The sequence below is a fragment of the Bufo gargarizans genome, chromosome 3 (assembly GCF_014858855.1).
Source record: "Bufo gargarizans isolate SCDJY-AF-19 chromosome 3, ASM1485885v1, whole genome shotgun sequence".
Classification (NCBI taxonomy): Eukaryota; Metazoa; Chordata; class Amphibia; order Anura; family Bufonidae; genus Bufo; species Bufo gargarizans.
In genome coordinates this window covers 40,336,682-40,355,712 of record NC_058082.1, presented here as the reverse complement: position 1 = coordinate 40,355,712, position 19,031 = coordinate 40,336,682, and the positions used below count along the sequence as shown (strand labels likewise).

Genomic DNA, 19,031 nt, shown 5'->3' with positions numbered 1-19,031 from the left:
TGTTTTATATACCTGGCAATGGACTGAGAGGAAGCAGGGGAGCCCTTCTTCTGTCCCTGAAAGGAAACCACAAGCTTAGAGGACAACCTCCAGTCCTGAGTGGCCGAAAGGTATTGGATTAGACACCTTCTAACATCGAGGCAATGAAATTCCCTTTCCTTCTGATTCTTGGGTGAGGAACAGAAGGAAGGTAAAACTATATCCTGAGACCGATGAAAGGATGATGAAACCTTTGGAAGGAAGGCAGGGTCAGGAGATAAAATAACCCTATCTTCTAAGATATTGAGATACGGTTTTTCGATAGAGAGGGCTGAAATCTCACTCACTCTTCTAGCGGAAGTAATGGCTAGCAAGAAAACTAATTTATAGGTTAAGATTTTAATAGAGATGTCCTCGATGGGCTCAAAGGGATCTCCGGTTAAGGCAGACAGGACTAGGTTTAAATCCCAGGGGGGAACTCTGGATTTCTGGACGGGAGCGAGTCTAGAAATTGCAACTACAAATCTCTTAATCCAGGGGTGGTCTGCTAACTTATACTCAAAGAGAGCACTTAAGGCAGAGATATGGACCTGGGCCTCAGTTTCTTATTCCAGCCTTCCTGGAGGAAGCTCAGGACTAGAGGCAACTCCGGGGGTTCCAAGACATTAACTGGCTTGTCTGCAAGTCGAAGGAAGGCCCTCCAAACCCTCAAATAGATTTTAGAGGTAACAGCTTTTCTGCTGGACAAAAGGGTGTCTATCACCTCCCCAGAAAGACCCTTCATCTCTAGGATCTGCCGCTCAACAGCCAGGCTGTCAAGTGCAGGCTCTCCAACTGTGGATGAAGTAATGGCCCCTGAACTAGCAGCCCCGGGAAGACGGGAAGTACCCAGGGGTCTGCTACCGACATCCTCCTTAGCCAGGAAAACCAGACCCTCCTGGGCCAAAAGGGGGCTATAGTAATTACTAGGGCCTTCTCCTCCCGAATCTTCTTCAGGACTCTCGGAAGTAGCTTTATAGGAGGGAAGGCGTACAGGAGGCCTACTCTCCATGACTGGGCCAAAGCATCCACTGCCGTAGGCCGCTCTAGTGGGGATAGAGAGAAGAACCTTTTCACTTTTCTGTTTCCCCTTGTGGCAAAGAGATCCACCACCGGGAGACCCCAGAGAGCCACGATGTCGCTGAAGACCTGTTGATCTAGGGACCATTCCCCCTGCCGAACACAATGCCTGCTCAGAAAGTCTGCCGTCACATTCTCCCTTCCCTTTAAGTGTACTGCCCTGATTGATGGAAGGAAACCCTCTGCTATCTCGAAAATCTCCCTGGTGAGAGACCTCAGATCTGGAGATCTGGTCCCCCCTTGACGATTGATATAGGCTACTGCCGTCAAGTTGTCGGAGTAGATTAAAACATTTCTGCCTTTTAAAAGGTGGAGGCTCTTCTTCAAGGCCATGAGGATCGCTAGAAGTTCCTTGAAGTTGTGAGATCTGGGAACTATCTCCTGATCCCACTGTCCCTGCAAAAGTAGAGAATCTGTGTGAGCTCCCCAACCCCAAGGACTTGCGTCTGTAGTTAGAGAGAGGGGATCCTGCCTTGACCAAGGGACTCCTCTTTGAAGGTTGGAAGGTACCGTCCACCATTCTAAATCTTTTATCGTATGAGTTGAAAGGGAGAAGAGGGAATCCAAGTATAGGGGATCTATGTCCCAAACTCCCAGGATCTGCAGCTGAAGTGACCTCGAGTGGAAGTGGGCCCATTCTACCCCCGGGATTGCGGCCGTCATTAGGCCCAGAACTGACATAGCCTCTCTTAGAGAGATGGAACGGCGAGTCACAATGTCCTGAACCCTGGAGACTAGCAGAGAAACCTTCTGTGTTGGGAGAAAACACATTTGCTTCTGGGAGTCCAGGAGCAGCCCCAGAAAGGTGCATATCTGGCTTGGCACGAGATTGGATTTCTGGAGATTTAACTCCCAACCCAACTTTACCAGCACCTCCCTGACCCAGGCAATCCTTTCGACTAATTGCCCCGGTCCCTGAGAGAGAAGGAGGAAATCGTCTAGATAGGGAATGACAATCAGATCCTTCTCCCTCAGATGAGCCATCATCTCTGCTACAATCTTCGTGAAAAGCCTGGGTGCCTGAGACAACCCAAACGGCAGGGCCCGAAACTGTACGTGTAGGAGTCTGTCCGGGAACTGAACTGCTACTCTCAGGTACTTCTGGTGACTGGGATGGATTGGGATGTGGTAATAAGCGTCCCTGAGGTCGAGGGTCGCCATGTAGCAGCCCAGGAATAAATTCGGAATTATGGAACTGATAGTCTCCATACGAAATCTCTCGTACACCAGATATTTGTTGAGCAGCTTCAGATTTATTATGGTTCGGAAGGTGCCATTCGGCTTCTTTACAAGAAATAGTGTTGAATAATAGCCCCTCTCCCTCTCTTGAGCTGGAACCTCCTGCAGGACCCTTTTCTTTAGTAAATCTGAAATTTCCAGACGCAATGCTTCTAGCTTCTCTGGGCTGGAGCGATAGGTTCGTTTTGACGGACTTTCTGGAGGAGTTCTCAGGAAGTTCAGGCAATAGCCCTGTGAAATGATTGAGAGGATCCAGGGGCTGTTCGAGATCTTCCGCCATTGATCTGCGAAGAGGGAGAGACGACCTCCAACCGGGCATCTGGCGTCATTGCGGAGGCTTCTTAGAGGCCTCTCCACCTGAAAAAAGAAACCCTTTGCTCCTTCTGGGCGCATTACCAGACTGCCTGGGAGTTTCTCTTCTCTTGAAGTGGGCCCAAAAAGAAATTCACCCTGACGGGGAATAGCACACAATTTTGCCTTCGACCCTGCATCTCCCTTCCAATCTTTTAGCCAAATCGCCCGACGGGCGGAATTCGAAAGAGCTGCAGCTCTTACTGACAGCTTCAGGGAGTCCACTGAGGCATCCGCTAAGAAGTCAATGGCACTATACAGGGTTGGGAATGACGAGAGGAGTTGTTCCATGGGCGCTCCTTTTTTCATCTGCTCCTCCATCTCCTTCATCCAGACCTTTAAAGACCTGGCAACAGAAGTGGCGGCTATAGCGGGCCTAAAAGAACCAGCCGTCGCCTCCCAGTTCTTCTTTAAATAGACCTCTGCTCTTCTGTCCATAGCATCTTTAAGAGTTCCCGAATCTTCAAACGGGAGGGCTGCTCTCTTAGAGATCTTCGCTACCGGAGCATCCAACTTTGGGGCTCTATCCCAATCAGCAGAGGCTTTGTCCTCAAAGGGATACTTCCTCTTTAAGGCAGAAGGCACAAAAAATTTTCTGTCCGGCCTGCTCCATTCATTCATAATAACCGAAGTTATGTTTTCATGCACATCAAAACATTTTAATCTTCTGGGACCTAGGCCCTCGAACATAGAATCCCTCATAGACTGGGGTTCTGCTTGATCATCAAGCCCCATAGTAGCCCTGACAATCCCGACTAGAGAATTAATGTTCTCTGGGAGGAACAAGGGTCTCCCAGCCAGCTGCTCGTCCTGCGAATGATCCGAGGATGGAAGTTCTCCCTCCTCCTCTAATCCGGATAACAGCTCCTGATCGCTTGAAGCGGGAATAGAGACCGCAGCAGAAGTACTAGGGCGATCTTCAAGCAGATTACTCAAGGATTCTTTTACTGTTTCTTTAACTTCATCCTTGATAATCTTCTTTAGGCTTGATAAGAGAGAGGGGGGCCTCATCCTCCAATAATTTGCCTACGCAGGCCTGACATGCAGGTTTGCCCCAACCGGACGGTAGCTTTCTCTTGCAAATAGCACAGCCCCGCTCCTTGGACCTTGACCCCCTTCTCTCTTTGGAAGTCTAAACACACAAAACAAAGACAACCATCAGGCACTGAGATAAATGGAAAAGGCAGGGCATTCGCCCCTCTTACCCCCACCGGTACCAAGGATTCGTTGGTGGTTTCAGTGGGTTCTGCGCGCTGTGTGGGCTCCATTTTCTGCCACTGGCTCTCATCCATGGAGATCACTGCAGGCCAAAACGCCAGCCTGCAGTGAGAGCTGGCTGGTTTTTGAACTTGCCGGGCGCGCGCCGGCACCCTCCCCTTCCGGTCCAAGGCCACGCCTCCTCCCACTGCCAAAAGCCGGAGGCCAGGATCCGGCGCCGACTGACGTCAGCGCCGGCCTGACCTACCCGGAAGTAACCGCGCCGTGCCCCGCGCGAACGCCAGCGGCAGCCGAACGTACGGCACGGCCGCAGAGGTTCGCCAAGCCGGGGATACTGAAGCAGCCCCGACGGGGGAGTGACCGGATGAGAGGGAGTCCAAAGGGGCCAGACTTCAGCAGCGGCTTCCGAGGAAGACTTACGCCGCTCGGGTAGGCCCTCCTCCCACGGGTGTTAACCAAGGGGCTCCCGCAGCTCCGCTCTAACTGCTGTGCATCCACCCTGTCCCTTAGGACAGGAAACAGAACTGGCATGATGGGGGTTGTACCTCCCTTTTGAAGAGGCTGTGCTTCCTGTTTCCTGTCCTGAGGAAGGGGGCGGATGCTATCCATGAGTGCTGTCATAGGCGAGGGGGGAAATGTTGTTTTCCACAATAATGCCTCTTGTACATCGGTGTCTCCCAAAAGATAATAAGACGATGTCATTGCCCGACAAAAAATTACTTGCTGGTTGAATAAAAGTAACTAAGTCATGGGGTATGAATAATTATGGGCAGCACTGTAGTAGGCTCCCTCTAGTGGTGGCTGTAGGCATTTTGGACCTAATAATAACGCAATGTTTGAAGCAGATGACGGAGGGTTGTGGAGCACAGTCCAGAGCTCTAGTTAAAAGGGTTTTCTTTACTGATGACGTATCCTCTGGAGAGGTTGATCAGTATCTGATCGGTGGGGGTCCAACACCTGGGACCCCCACCAATCACCTTTTTGAGAAGGTACCAGTGCTCCTGTCAGCGCCGCTGCCTTCTCACAGCTCACCAAGAACAGCGCCGTATATTGTATAGTGGCCGTTCTTGGTATTGCACCTCAGCCACATTCACTTTAATGGGGCTGAGCTGCTCCTAGGCTGCATTATACCTGAACGTGTTGTCACTCGGCCTCGGATGAGCAGAGAAGGGTGCGATGCGCACAGGAGCACTGCTGCCTTCTCGAACAGCTGATCAGGGGGTCCCAGGTGTCGGCAGTAAAAAAAATCTGGGAAAAGTCCTTTAAATTAGCCATGTGCCCAGTTAACTCTTTCTGGCACTGCTGCCCCCCGCAGAGAGATGGGCAAAATATAGTAGGCATAGGTAATATTGGGCCTGTACCCCAAATCCTTTCCTTTCCACCTTGCATAGAGGACAGCAGTGCATTATAAGAAATTGGAAAATCTGCACACTGCAGACCGTCCCAGCAGAAGTTGTGGATGCAGCTCTGGGTGTGACTGGAGTATAAATTAAAATCATCAGAATTGGAGCTGTAACATGCAGTAGCATTGAAATCATGGAGGGGTGACTGAACGATTTTTAGTCACAGCTTGGGGGGAGGGGGAGGGGGGACACTTGTATAGAGTAATGAGGGTCTTGTGTCTCTACAGGGACTGGATCCAGCCTCCTCTCCACCGTGCAGGATCCGCCCTCCATCCCCTGGCGATCCAGGTCTCGAGTGGAAAGAAATCTTCAAATCATCTCCATATTACATTGGGTCATCACCGTCCTTGTAGTAGGTAAGATGTTACGTGTTGTAACGTGCGTCACAGGTGACTCGATTTATGGCAGATGCTGCAAAGGGGAAGCGTGGGATAAAAATCTCCAGAATAGTCTGAGCACTGCCCCCTTATAACGTTATTTCTGTATAACAGGGGTGGCCTGCACCGCGATCCTCCTCTACCTCTTCTGCACGGACTGCTGGCTCATCGCTGCGTTATATCTGGCCTGGCTCGTGTTTGACTGGAAAACCCCCAGTAAAGGTGAGATTTATGTCTCGTTCCCAACAGCAGCAAAATGGTGCATAAAGATATTCACTGTCTGTACTTATAAGACGGTGATGCCCAACCTACGGCCCGCGGGCCAAATGCGGCCTGCGAAGCCGTGTCATGTGGCCCGGCAGTGACCGGACTTTATCAGCACAGGGAGCGCTGCGAATGGCACAGGCACCAAAGCGATGCTGCCTGTGCCTGCAATCTCCCCACCCAGTGCCGCCTTCTAGCTAATTTATTCACTGCACTTGCCTCTGTGAAATTGAAGAGAAGCGCCGTAATCTCGCACAGGCGCACAGGCAGAGGCATTGAAGTGCGCATGCGCCGTCTTTCTGGCCTCTGCCTGTGCGAGATTACGGCGCTTCTCTTAAATTTCAGATGCAAGGCAAGTGCAGTGAATAAATTAGCTAGGAATCTGCTCTGGGTGGGGGCGGATATCTGTGGATGACACTGAGGGGGCGGATATCTGTGGATGACACTGAGGGGGCGAATATCTGTGGATGGCACTGAGGGGGCGGATATCTGTGGATGACACTGAGGGGGCGGATATCTGTGGATGACACTGAGGGGGCGGATATCTGTGGATGACACTGAGGTGGGGGGGATCTGTGGATGACACTGAGGTGGGGGGGGATCTGTGGATGACACTGAGGGGGGGGGATCTGTGGATGACACTGAGGGGGGGGATCTGTGGATGACACTGAGGGGGGGGGATCTGTGGATGACACTGAGGGGGGGGGATCTGTGGATGACACTGAGGGGGGCGGGGGATCTGTGGATGACACTGAGGGGGGGGGGATCTGTGGATGACACTGAGGGGGGCGGGGATCTGTGGATGACACTGAGGGGGGCGGGGGATCTGTGGATGACACTGAGGGGGGGCGGGGGATCTGTGGATGACACTGAGGGGGGGGGATCTGTGGATGACACTGAGGGGGGGGATCTGTGGATGACACTGAGGGGGGGGATCTGTGGATGACACTGAGGGGGGCGGGGGATCTGTGGATGACACTGAGGGGGGGATCTGTGGATGACACTGAGGGGGGGGGATCTGTGGATGACACTGAGGGGGGGGATCTGTGGATGACACTGAGGGGGCGGGGGATCTGTGGATGACACTGAGGGGGGATCTGTGGATGACACTGAGGGGGGGGGATCTGTGGATGACACTGAGGGGGGGGGATCTGTGGATGACACTGAGGGGGGGGATCTGTGGATGACACTGAGGGGGGCGGGGGATCTGTGGATGACACTGAGGGGGGGATCTGTGGATGACACTGAGGGGGGCGGGGGATCTGTGGATGACACTGAGGGGGGCGGGGGATCTGTGGATGACACTGAGGGGGGGCGGGGGATCTGTGGATGACACTGAGGGGGGGGGGGATCTGTGGATGACACTGAGGGGGGGGATCTGTGGATGACACTGAGGGGGGGGATCTGTGGATGACACTGAGGGGGCGGGGGATCTGTGGATGACACTGAGGGGGGGATCTGTGGATGACACTGAGGGGGGGGGATCTGTGGATGACACTGAGGGGGGGGGATCTGTGGATGACACTGAGGGGGGGATCTGTGGATGACACTGAGGGGGGGGATCTGAGGGGGGATCTGTGGATGACACTGAGGGGGGCGGGGGATCTGTGGATGACACTGAGGGGGGCGGGGGATCTGTGGATGACACTGAGGGGGGCGGGGGATCTGTGGATGACACTGAGGGGGGCGGGGGATCTGTGGATGACACTGAGGGGGCGGGGGATCTGTGGATGACACTGAGGGGGGCGGGGGATCTGTGGATGACACTGAGGGGGCGGGGGATCTGTGGATGACACTGAGGGGGGCGGGGGATCTGTGGATGACACTGAGGGGGGCGGGGGATCTGTGGATGACACTGAGGGGGCGGGGGATCTGTGGATGACACTGAGGGGGGCGGGGGATCTGTGGATGACAGTGAGGGGGGCGGGGGATCTGTGGATGACACTGAGGGGGGCGGGGGATCTGTGGATGACACTGAGGGGGGCGGGGGATCTGTGGATGACACTGAAGGGGTGGGAGGTCCGATAGGTATGTGCGGGTGAGAGATCCGGGAGGGGGGGCCCATAATTTATTTATTTTTTGCTATGGGGCCCAGTCATTTCAAGCTACGCTCCTGATTGGTAAGATTGGGCGGGCACTGGAGCGATAGAGCACCCTGCTGTAGGAGAAGCCGGCGGGAGATGAAAGGAGGGGCCAGCTCCTGGTGGTGTCGGACACACGGCACAAGCATGGCGGTGGAGGATCTGACTGAAGCCTATAGACCAGACATCAAGGTAGACCTGCAGAAGAAGGTGACAGCGCAGTATGTGATGTATACATGTGTGTAATGTATGTAGTGCAGTGTGTGATAATCACACACTGCACTACATACATTACACACATGTATACATCACATGCCCCCTCACAGTAATAATGTCAAGATATGTGCCCTCTTCACAGTAGAAATGCTCACACATGCCCCCTCACAGCAGTTATGCCCAGATATGTGCCCCCTCACAGTAATAATGCCAAGATATGTGCCCTCTTCACAGTAGTAATGCTCACTCGTGCCCCCTCACAGCAGTTATGCCCAGATATGTGCCCCCTCACAGTAATAATGCGAATATAGGTGCCCTCTTCAGACGTAATGCTCACACATGCCCCCTCACAGTAGTTATGCTCAGATATGTGCTCCCTCACAGTAATAATGCCAAGATATGTGCCCTCTTCACAATAGTAATGCTCACTCGTGCCTTCTCACAGTAGTTATGCCCTGATATGTGCCCTCCTCACAGTAGTTATGCCCCGATATGTGCCCTCCTCACAGTAGTTATGCCCTGATATGTGCCCTCCTCACAGTAGTTATGCCCTGATATGTGCCCTCCTCACAGTAGTTATGCCCTGATATGTGCCCCCTCACAGTAGTTATGCCTAATATGTGCCCTCTTCACAGTAGTAATGCTCACACGTGCCCCCTCACAGCGTTTGCATTTCTTTCTGGCAAAGCTACCTGCTTCCGACCCACAAAATTTATACAAAGTCTAGTGCGGCCCTCAGACGAAAAATGGTTGGGTACCACTGTTATAAGAGATGGGTCTTCATAAAATAGACAATTGGCTGCTGGCAGCCACCACTAGGGGGAGATCAATGCAAATTGATTTATATAGCTACCATTAAACTCAATGGGAGTTTTATTAATCTGCAAGCAGTGAGCTCCCCCTAGTGGTGTGGTGGCTAGTGGTAGTCACTGTGACAGTATCACACAAGATGGGGAAGACTTTAATGGTGGTGTTCCATCTTGCCATTACTAAAGCAAGATAGGACTGTGCCGACCACCTTTTAATTTCCAGGCTTCCTTTTCACCAAGGGCCCAATCGTAGTACTGAACGCAGCCTCATCTGATAACTACAGATCCTGTTTTATACTCCAGAGCTGCACTCACTATTCTGCTGGTGGAGTCACTGTGTACATACATTACTTATCCTGTATTCATCCTATATTCCGCAGCGCTTTGCAGACATTAGCATCACTCTGTCCCCATTGGGGACAATCGAAATTCCCTATCAGTATGTCTTTGGAGTGTGAGAGGAAAATGCCAACACTGTGAGAGCATACAATCTCCATGCAGATGTTGTTCTTGGTCGCATCCAAACCCAGGACCCCAGAGCTGCAAGGCAACATGCTGCCCAATATACTGTATGATACTCCAGAGCTGCATTCACTATTCTGAAAGTCTCATTTCTTGTTTTCCAGCACTCTATATTTTCTAATATTCTGTGTTTTAACTGATCACTAGTTTTGACATCTCTGCTTGCCATCAGTGAAGGAAAGCTTTCATGGCCTCCACTGAGAGGCTGAAAATTGCATGATTTTCCTATTCTATGACGTAAAGTCATGATTTTATTAAAGACACGGAGGCGAGTATTGCATAACTCTTTCTTTACTAGAATCCACAGCAGCAAAGAATTTACATAAAAAACTAGGGACAACCCCCAAGAGAACCCCTCCCAATGGACAGTCCATAAATAGGCTCTCCCCAGCCATCTCATCCTCTTTCTTTGATGTGACCAACCGAACGCTACACGAACACCGGAGCGAACTCCTACTTGCACGGACAAAACTCCAAACCGGAACCACGAACCGAGACTCTAGAACACGAGCTCAACCGGAACAGACGACAACCGGAACTAAGAACGTCTTGGAGGAAAACCTCCACCATTTAGCGAACCCAGGGACACCGGACCAGGAATCAACCTACGAGAAGAAAAACAGGAGAATACGGGTAATATATAGGACTTGACGATCATCAATCTAGCTGAAAATAGAAAAACAGCAATCATAAATATCATACAATGCGTAAGTAAGATATACACATAAAAATAAATACACAAGCACCATGAAACCGGTCAATAATAAAAGGGAGGGAAGAATGGGGGAGGGCAATACTCGCCTCCGTGTCTTTAATAAAATCATGACTTTACGTCATAGAATAGGAAAATCATGCAATTTTATAACAAGACACGGAGGCTTCGTATTGCAAGTTTAAAGTGACGACATAACAGAAGAAAAAGCATGCAGAGGAGGCCTGAAATAAAACTCCCTAAAAGTGGAGGCTCTAGACCAATCCGCTAACCGTAGCACATCCTCCAGGCGGGCCCCTGCAACGGACATGGAGGTAGCGGAAGCTCCCCTGACCGAATGCGCCGTGAAAACCGAAGTATCCACTCCGGCCAAGGACAGAATCCATTTCACCCAACGGGACAAGGTGACAGCCGCAACCGGAAGGAACGGCCTGCGGAACGAAATGAACAACTGAGGCGCAGAGCTGGAACGCAGAGTGGTCGTACGCCCCAAATATTCTTTCAAACATTCCACCGGACAAAGTGCCGGGTTATCCGGGAAAGCCGGATAGGACACCAACCGAATACTAGTCTTTGTACGGCGAGAGATGTTAAAGGACACCCCCCCCCGGGGTAAAGGATAGCGCGTCAAAATCCAAGGCCCGAACGTCTGACACCCTCTTGCAGGATATCAGACATAGCAAGGTGACCAGTTTCGCCGAAAGCTGGCGTAGAGACAAATCCGAATTGCGAGGCCAACCAGAGAAGAACTGCAGAACCAATAGCACGTCCCAAGTGCTAGAAAAACGGGGCCTCGGAGGTCGAGACAAACGCGATCCCTTGAGAAGCTGACATACCAAGGGATGCTGGCCCGCTGGACAGCCCGCAAAACCCAAGTGACGAGAAGATATAGCCGACCGATACAGATTAATAGACCGATAAGCCTTGCCCTCATCAAACAGAGAGGACAAAAAATCGAGCAGGTCGTTCACAGGAGCCGAAAGGGGATCCAAACCCTGCCCCACGCACCAGCCAGCCCAACGTCGCCAGGCTGAAAGGTATGCTCGCCTGGTACCGGGGGCCCATGCACTTTCCAAGAGGATACGAGTCGTTCCCGAAACGCCTGCGACATCCCAGCGCTCCCCGAAATCCTGCACGCCAACAGGCGGAGCGAACCGTCTGTTACCAGCGGATGACGCTGGCCCAGAGGTCCGCAAAGGAGATCCGGAAAAGTTGGGAGGAGACGGGGATCCTCTACAAGGAGTTCCAGAAGTTGGGGGAACCATGACTGGCCTTGCCAAAACGGAACCAGCAGAACCAACTCCGCCACCTGCAGGCGGACCTGAGACAGCACCCGAGGAATGAGCGCAAACGGAGGAAAAGCATAAGCCAGCTGACCCGACCAATCCTGAAGCAGAGGGTCCGGCATCCAACTGTAAAAACGCGGGAGCTGGGCGTTCCAACGAGAGGCGAAGAGATCCATAGAGAGGGAACCCCAGATCGATGCGATGGAAGAGAAAACCGCAGGATCTAATCTCCAATCGCTGAAGTCCGAAGAATGACGAGAACTCCAATCTGCGAACGTATTGCGGAGGCCTGGAATATATTCCGCAACCACTGTGAAACCCCTGTCCAGGCAAAAGGACCAAAACTCCTTCGCTAAGTGGGAAAGAATCGATGAGTGAGTGCCCCCCATGGCGTTGACATACCGCACGGCTGCCACGTTGTCCATCCTGAGCTTGATGCACGCCGATATCCTGTGGCTGGTGAAGCTGCAGATGGCGAAGGACCCCGCCATCAACTCCAGCGCGTTTATGTGGAGCTGCGATTCGCTGCCTGACCAGGGTCCTCCTGTGGAAACCCCGTCGCAGTACACGTCCCAACCGAGAAGGCTGGCATCCGACTCCACGATCAGATCCGGGCGGGGTCCCACGATGGCTTTGCCATTCCATGCGTCGAGGTTGGCGATCCACCACAAGATCTCGTCCCTCGTCTCGAGATCCAGAGACACCTCGTCCGCGTAGGATGCTCCCGCTTGAAGGTGTGCGATCTTCAATCGCTGCAACGCCCGATAATGAAGAGGCGCAGGGAAAATTGCCTGTATGGAGGAAGAGAGGAGACCGATAATGCGTGCAAGGTGACGCAACGAGATCCGAGGGAGCCTCAGAACCTGACGTAACTCCTTGCGGATGGCCTTGATCTTGGAAGCCGGAAGGTACAGGGTCTGTTCGTTGGCGTCCACCACAAACCCCAGAAACTCCAGTGACCTTGAAGGTTGAAGACACGATTTCTCGGCGTTGATGACAAACCCAAGCCCGGTGAGAAGGGCCAAGGCCGACCGCAGATGGAGTAGAAGGTCCGAGGGAGAACGAGCCATGAAGAGGATATCGTCCAGATAGATTACTAGACGAATACCCTGGCAGCGAAGCCACGCCACCACGGGCCTCATCAACTTGGTAAAACACCAAGGGGCTGATGAGAGGCCAAATGGCAGGCACGTGAATTGCCAAAGGTGGCCGTGCCACCGAAACTGGAGGAGACGTCGGGACTGGGGAGCCACAGGAACCGTCAGGTAGGCGTCCTTCAGGTCCAACTTCACCATCCAGTCCCCCGGGAGCAGAAGGTCCCTGAGTAAATGAATACCCTCCATTTTGAAATGGCGGTATCGCACGAACCTGTTTAGGTTCCTCAAATTTATTACCGGACGGAACAGGCCACCTTTCTTTTCCACCAGGAAAACATTGCTGACCACTCCCACCGAGTGTGGCGGAGCTGTCTCTATAGCCCCTTTGACCGCAAGGGACCGGAGCTCCTGGTTCATGCACGCCCGGGCTGACCCTGACAGCACTAAGGGCGGAGGTTCCGGAAGGGAAAGACGGGCGTCTATCAAATCTATCTGAAAGCCTTGAACTGTGGCAAGAACCCACGGATCGGAGGTGACCCGGCTCCAAGCAGGCAAAAAATGTCGGAGTCTGCCCCCTATACAAGGGTTGAAAGAAAACTGAGGGTTTATGAGACTTACCAAAGGGACGTCTAGATCCCGTGTTGCCTCTGAATCCTCTGGAGCGATACGCAGGGCCTCTGGACGGGAAAAAAGAGGACTGCTGCCTCTGGTCCTGGAACGAGGAATGTTGATGAAAGGGACCTCGACCGTTTCCACGAGTCTGGAACTGGACACGGCCGGACAGTCGGCCCCTGAAGCTGCTGGCCCTGGAAGAGACACGCCCACGGAACACTTTGCGCATCGATGATTGGGCTTTATCAAGCACCGTAAAGGCCCCTACAAATTTGCCTAAGTCCTTTATGAAACTGTCCCCAAAAAGGAGGCCCTGGGCCTCCTTACCCGTCTCAGTGAGCGCCATGTTTGACAGTTTGGGTTCTATTTTCATGAGAAGCGCTTTCCTCTGTTCGATAGAGAGGGAGGAGTTGACATTCCCAATTAGGCAAATAGCGCGTTGAGCCCAGCCACTGAGCTCCTCCGGGTCAATGGACGTGCCCTCCGTCCTGGCTGTCTCAGCCAATTCAAAAATCTTTGTAAGGGGGCCCAGACTGTCCAAGAGCTTGTCTTGACAAGCCCGCAGAGCAGAATCTAGGCCCTTGCGGGGATTAAATCCTGTCTTAGATAGAAATTGTACCATCTTGGGGTCTACATTCGGTGTATCGCACACCTTATTCTGCACCAAGGGGCGGGGACATTCCGCTTTTAATTTGTTCCGGGTCTCTTTAGACAGTGGCTTTCTGACCCTGTCCTCTAGGTAGCGGGCCACATGTGGGATGGGGAGCCACTCAGCCGACCTAGGATGGTGCAGGTTGTCTGGGTCAAACAGGGGGTCGCCCTGTGGGTCAACAAGGGAGCTAGGTCCCGGGGCAATGGTCTCCTGGGCCGCACTAGAAGCGGGCTGTGGTGACGGGGAGACCCCTTCCAACATGTCAGAAACTTGGATCCCATCCAGATCCACGTCTGAGGCATACTGACCCTCATCAAAAACCTCCTCATCAGACTCTATATCTGAGTCAGACCTGGGTTCGGGCTGAGCCCGAGCGGATTTCCAGGATCGCGTTTTTTCCGCCTGGCGCTGGCAGGCTCTTTTGCGTGACCTCAGCACGCTGTCTTTCGATAGAACTAGGCTATCAGTATTAAGCATTCTGGAGGTATCAGAGACCGGAGCTGAAACCGGGGTAGCAGCTGAGGTTTGCGCTCTGAGTGCCTGGGTGATAGATTGACTAATCATGGATGACATATTGCCCATGGCATTAGCAATGGCCGTAGAGATGGACAGCTGCAGATCCCCAACCTGAGGCTCATTCTGACATTGAGCTGCAGGAACTGGGGTAGAGCTAGTGGTGGGGCCAGAAGGGGCATCGCTAGGCAGGGACATATTCGCAGGAGTAGTTACTCCAGAGTGAGCAGGAATAGGTAGGGAGAAAACGCTACTTAGCTGAGCCCTGGCAGACAGGCACCGATGTCCGGCGAAAGGAAAAAGGCGCCGCCGCAAACCGGAAGGGGTGGGGATAGCGACCCGCCCCCTTCCAGAACCAGGGAGTACCAATATGGCGCCCGAGATTCCCTGTCTCAGGCGCCAATACACCCAAACCTAAAACAAGATGGCGCCCGGGATTCCCGAACTGGCGCCAAAATCACGTGTGACGCAAGCAAATCTCGCGATCACCGCGACTTCGGCCTGGAAGAAGCGCGTGAACGGGGCGAAGCAGATGAGGAAGATGGCGTCCGGAAGGTACGAAAACAAGGGGGGGGGGCGCTGGACGGGGAAGGGGAAAACGCAAGCTACAAGCAGGAAAATCAAAGGACAGTCTTACGGCAGACGAAACAAAAAGGGGGGGTGGGGGGGTGAGCTGAGAGTGACCCCCCGAATATCAAGAACACAAACTATTAATAATAATAGCCCTAGAAGGTCAAAACGGTAAAAACAACCTACATGAGAAAAGATCAAAACAAGAATAAACAATTCGAATAAAGACAGTAATAAGCCCCACAAGAAAAATGGGACAAGGACAAAATACTGCACAATGTAAAATAATGCACTTATCTGCTGTGGGCAGCAGCAAAGAAAGAGGACGAGATGGCTGGGGAGAGCCTATTAATGGACTGTCCATTGGGAGGGGTTCTCTTGGGGGTTGTCCCTAGTTTTTTATGTAAATTCTTTGCTGCTGTGGATTCTAGTAAAGAAAGAGTTATGCAATACGAAGCCTCCGTGTCTTGTTATAAAATCATGTCCAACTGCCACAGGGGTTCATTTCCTTATGAAATATCTGCTACCTTGTATCGTTGCCGTGTTGCAGTTGAACATAATTTAGTTCTCAGTGGACATGATGTATGTTTCCATTCACTGGCAACAAGTGGGGATCTTGAAAGTGTTGAGGACTTGCATTCCCCTATGGGTTTTTTGTGCCATACACTCTTTAGGTTTATCCTGAAGCCGGTGTCCATCTTATTTCAGGTGGCAGACGATCCACGTGGTTTAGGAACTGGACTGCGTGGCGCTACTTCAGGGACTACTTTCCGATACGGGTGAGTTCCTGCATATACGCACAGATGTGACACCATCGATTTTCCTGTGTCCGTGGACTTTGTATATTGTTGTCACTGCAGCGTCGCTCTTAAGCCGTCCTAAAGCTACTAGTTGTCCAAATGTAGCAGAGCTGAGATGGGCTGAGGTGGGTCATCCCATTGTCTTTGTCAATATAATTCCTCAGTTGACTTGGAAGAAATGTCCAGGTGGAGTAGTCATGCTATCTGAGACCATTACACCACTGTCCTTTGTCATGGCGCTGAATCTTGAGGTTGTTGGTCCTTGTGGCCTCATGTGCCCTTATTGTGGGTCAGTAGGCATTGGGCCTGAGGTGCCGAGAACCTGCAGACTTGTCGATCTGACAACTAAGCTTCTTAAATGTGTCTTCCAGCTGGTCAAAACCCACAACCTGCTTCCCAGTCACAACTACATCTTCGGCTACCACCCCCACGGTATCCTGGCTATCGGTGCCTTTTGCAACTTCGGTACCGAAGCCACCGGTGTCTCCAAGAAGTTCCCTGGTATTAAGCCCTACCTGGTCACATTGGCTGGGAACTTCAGATTGCCGGTTGTAAGAGAATATCTAATTTCTGCAGGTAAGTTCTTGGTTGAAGACCAATATCTTTAGGTGGGAATTATATTTTGCGTGAGTGTCTACCATTGGAAACAATGGATGATGAAGGGTATCTGGTGCCCCTCCATGGTCTGGAAGGTATTGGGAACTAGATATGACATTGGTCCATTTATTAGATGCCTATGTGGTTTTAAATCCAGGAATTCTGGATTCATTTTGTAGGACTGGCACAACTTTTGTCGGTGGCCGTGTCTGGCATTGCAGCTCAACACTATCTACCCGAGTACTGCAATACCAGACACAACCTAAGGACAAGTGTGGCGCTGTTTCTGGAAACATCTAAGAAAACCATTCTTTCTTAACCTCGATAACCTCTCTTTGCATTTTAACAATGAGATTTGGAGCTTCAGTAGGGATTCGAGCCAACCTTTTTACACCTTGTTGAATAGAGTCCCTTCCAGGAGACCTCAGAGCTTCCTGTGTCCTCTGGTCGCCCACTGGTCTGATCATGAAAATAATGTGTTTAACGCATTAGCCATTGGTATAATGGTACAGCGTCCGGTTGGCGTTATTTATTTCGCAGCACCACGTGCCCCTGTGTATCCCTTAATATACTGTTTGCACCTAATGGATGAATATTGCTTTATTTTTACAGGACTCTGCCCTGTGAGCCGTCAGTCCATAGACTACATCCTCTCCAAAAATGGAACTGGAAACGCTGTGGTGATAGTGATTGGAGGCGCCGCAGAGTGCCTGGACTGCCAATCGGGGAAAAACTCTGTGACTCTAAAGCAGAGGAAAGGGTTTGTGAAGATTGCACTACAGCATGGGTAAGAGAAGGAATAAGTGCAATTGCACTTGCCGGTAATTGGTTTTCCTGGAAGTCTCCATGGTGCAACCCTTGAGATTGCCTCTGTCAGGGACAGGAAACACTAGTGATTTACTAAAAACCAACACCGTATGTTCTAGTCATGCACTGTATATACTCCAAATAACCAAGAATTTTATATATTTTTAAACTCTAAACATAATACAAATTTTTGTGGGATAAGAAAATGGTGGGTGCCATCATGGAGACTTCCAGGAAAGCCAATTACCTGTAAGTTCAATTGTACTTTTCCCTAGTAGTCTCCATGATGCACCCTGGAGATAGATATTCGTATTCTTTGGTATAAGTGGGACCACTGCCTGTAAGACTTACATCCAAAGGCTACTTCTATGTTACTCATTACATCTACCGACCTAAATTTGGCTGAAACTCTCCTGCATCTGTCCGGTACAGGGACAGGAAAACACAGAGGAGCATGGGAAAATGTAACCTCTCCGAGTGTTTCCTGTACCTGGCAGAGGTAGAGCTAATCTCAAGGGAGCCGCCATGTAGACGACTGTGAAAATAGTAGTTATATTCTTGTCCATAGGAGCAGTATTATAGTGGTTATATCCTTGTACCTAGGAGGCGATATTATAGTAGTTATATTCTTGTACATAGGAGCAGTATTATAGCAGTTATATTCTTGTACATAGGAGGCAGTATTATAGTAGTTATATTCTTGTACATAGGAGGCAGTATTATAGTAGTTATATTCCTGTACATAGGAGGCAGTATTATAGTAGTTATATTCTTGTGCATAGGAGCAGTATTATAGTAGTTATATTCTTGTACATAGGAGGCAGTATTATAGTAGTTATATTCTTGTACATAGGAGGCAGTATTATAGTAATTATATTCTTGTGCATAGGAGCAGTATTATAGTAGTTATATTCTTGTACATAGGAGCAGTATTATAGTAGTTATAGTCTTGTACATAGGAGCAGTATTATAGTAGTTATATTCTTGTACTTAGGAGGCAGTATTATAGTAGTTATATTCTTGTACATAGGAGGCAGTATTATAGTAGTGGTATTCTTGTACATAGGGGCAGCATTATGGTAGTTATATTCTTGTACATAGGAGGCAGTATTATAGTAGTTATATTCTTGTACATAGGAGGCAATTTTTATTGTAAAAAACAAAACAAATACAATTAACCCCTTAAGGAGCCCTATTTCACCTTAAGGACTTGGCCATTTTTTGCAAATCTGACCACTTTGACTTATCCAGGCCATTCTGAGACAGTTTTTTCGTCACATATTGTACTTCATGACACTGGTAAAATGAAGTAAAAAAAAATCATTTTTATTAATAAAAAAATACAAAATTTACAAAAAAATTGTAAAAAATGCAAATTTCCAAGTTTCAATTTCCTTACTTCTATAATACATAGTAATACCTACAAAAATAGTTATTATTTACATTCCCCATATGTCTACTTCATGTTTGGATCATTTTGGAAATTATATTTTATTTTTTGGGGATGTTACAAGGCTTAGAAGTTTAGAAGCAAATCTTGAAATTTTTCAGAAATTTAAAAAAACCAAATTTTTAGGGACCAGTTCAGGTCTGAGGTCACTTTGCGAGGCTTACATAATAGAAACCACCCAAAAATGACCTCATTCTATGAACTACACCCCTCAAGGTATTCAAAACTGATTTTACAAACGTTGTTAACCCTTTAGGTGTTCCACAAGAATTAATGGAATATAGAGATACTATTTCAAAATTTCTCATTTTTTGCAGATTTTCCATTTTAATAATTTTTTTTCCAGTTATTAACAGC

The 19,031-nt window shown here is 50.2% G+C and overlaps 1 protein-coding gene across 1 annotated transcript in view; it reads left to right on the top strand.

Moving 5' to 3' along the window:
* LOC122931919 (diacylglycerol O-acyltransferase 2-like) overlaps nt 1-19,031 on the top strand; it is a 66,343-nt gene that overhangs the window by 26,970 nt on the left and 20,342 nt on the right. The window contains exons 2-6 of the mRNA XM_044286001.1: nt 5,537-5,665; nt 5,801-5,908; nt 15,729-15,799; nt 16,192-16,396; nt 17,030-17,204. Of these exons, the coding sequence (XP_044141936.1) occupies nt 5,537-5,665; nt 5,801-5,908; nt 15,729-15,799; nt 16,192-16,396; nt 17,030-17,204 (688 nt within the window). The remainder of the gene's footprint in view (nt 1-5,536; nt 5,666-5,800; nt 5,909-15,728; nt 15,800-16,191; nt 16,397-17,029; nt 17,205-19,031) is intronic.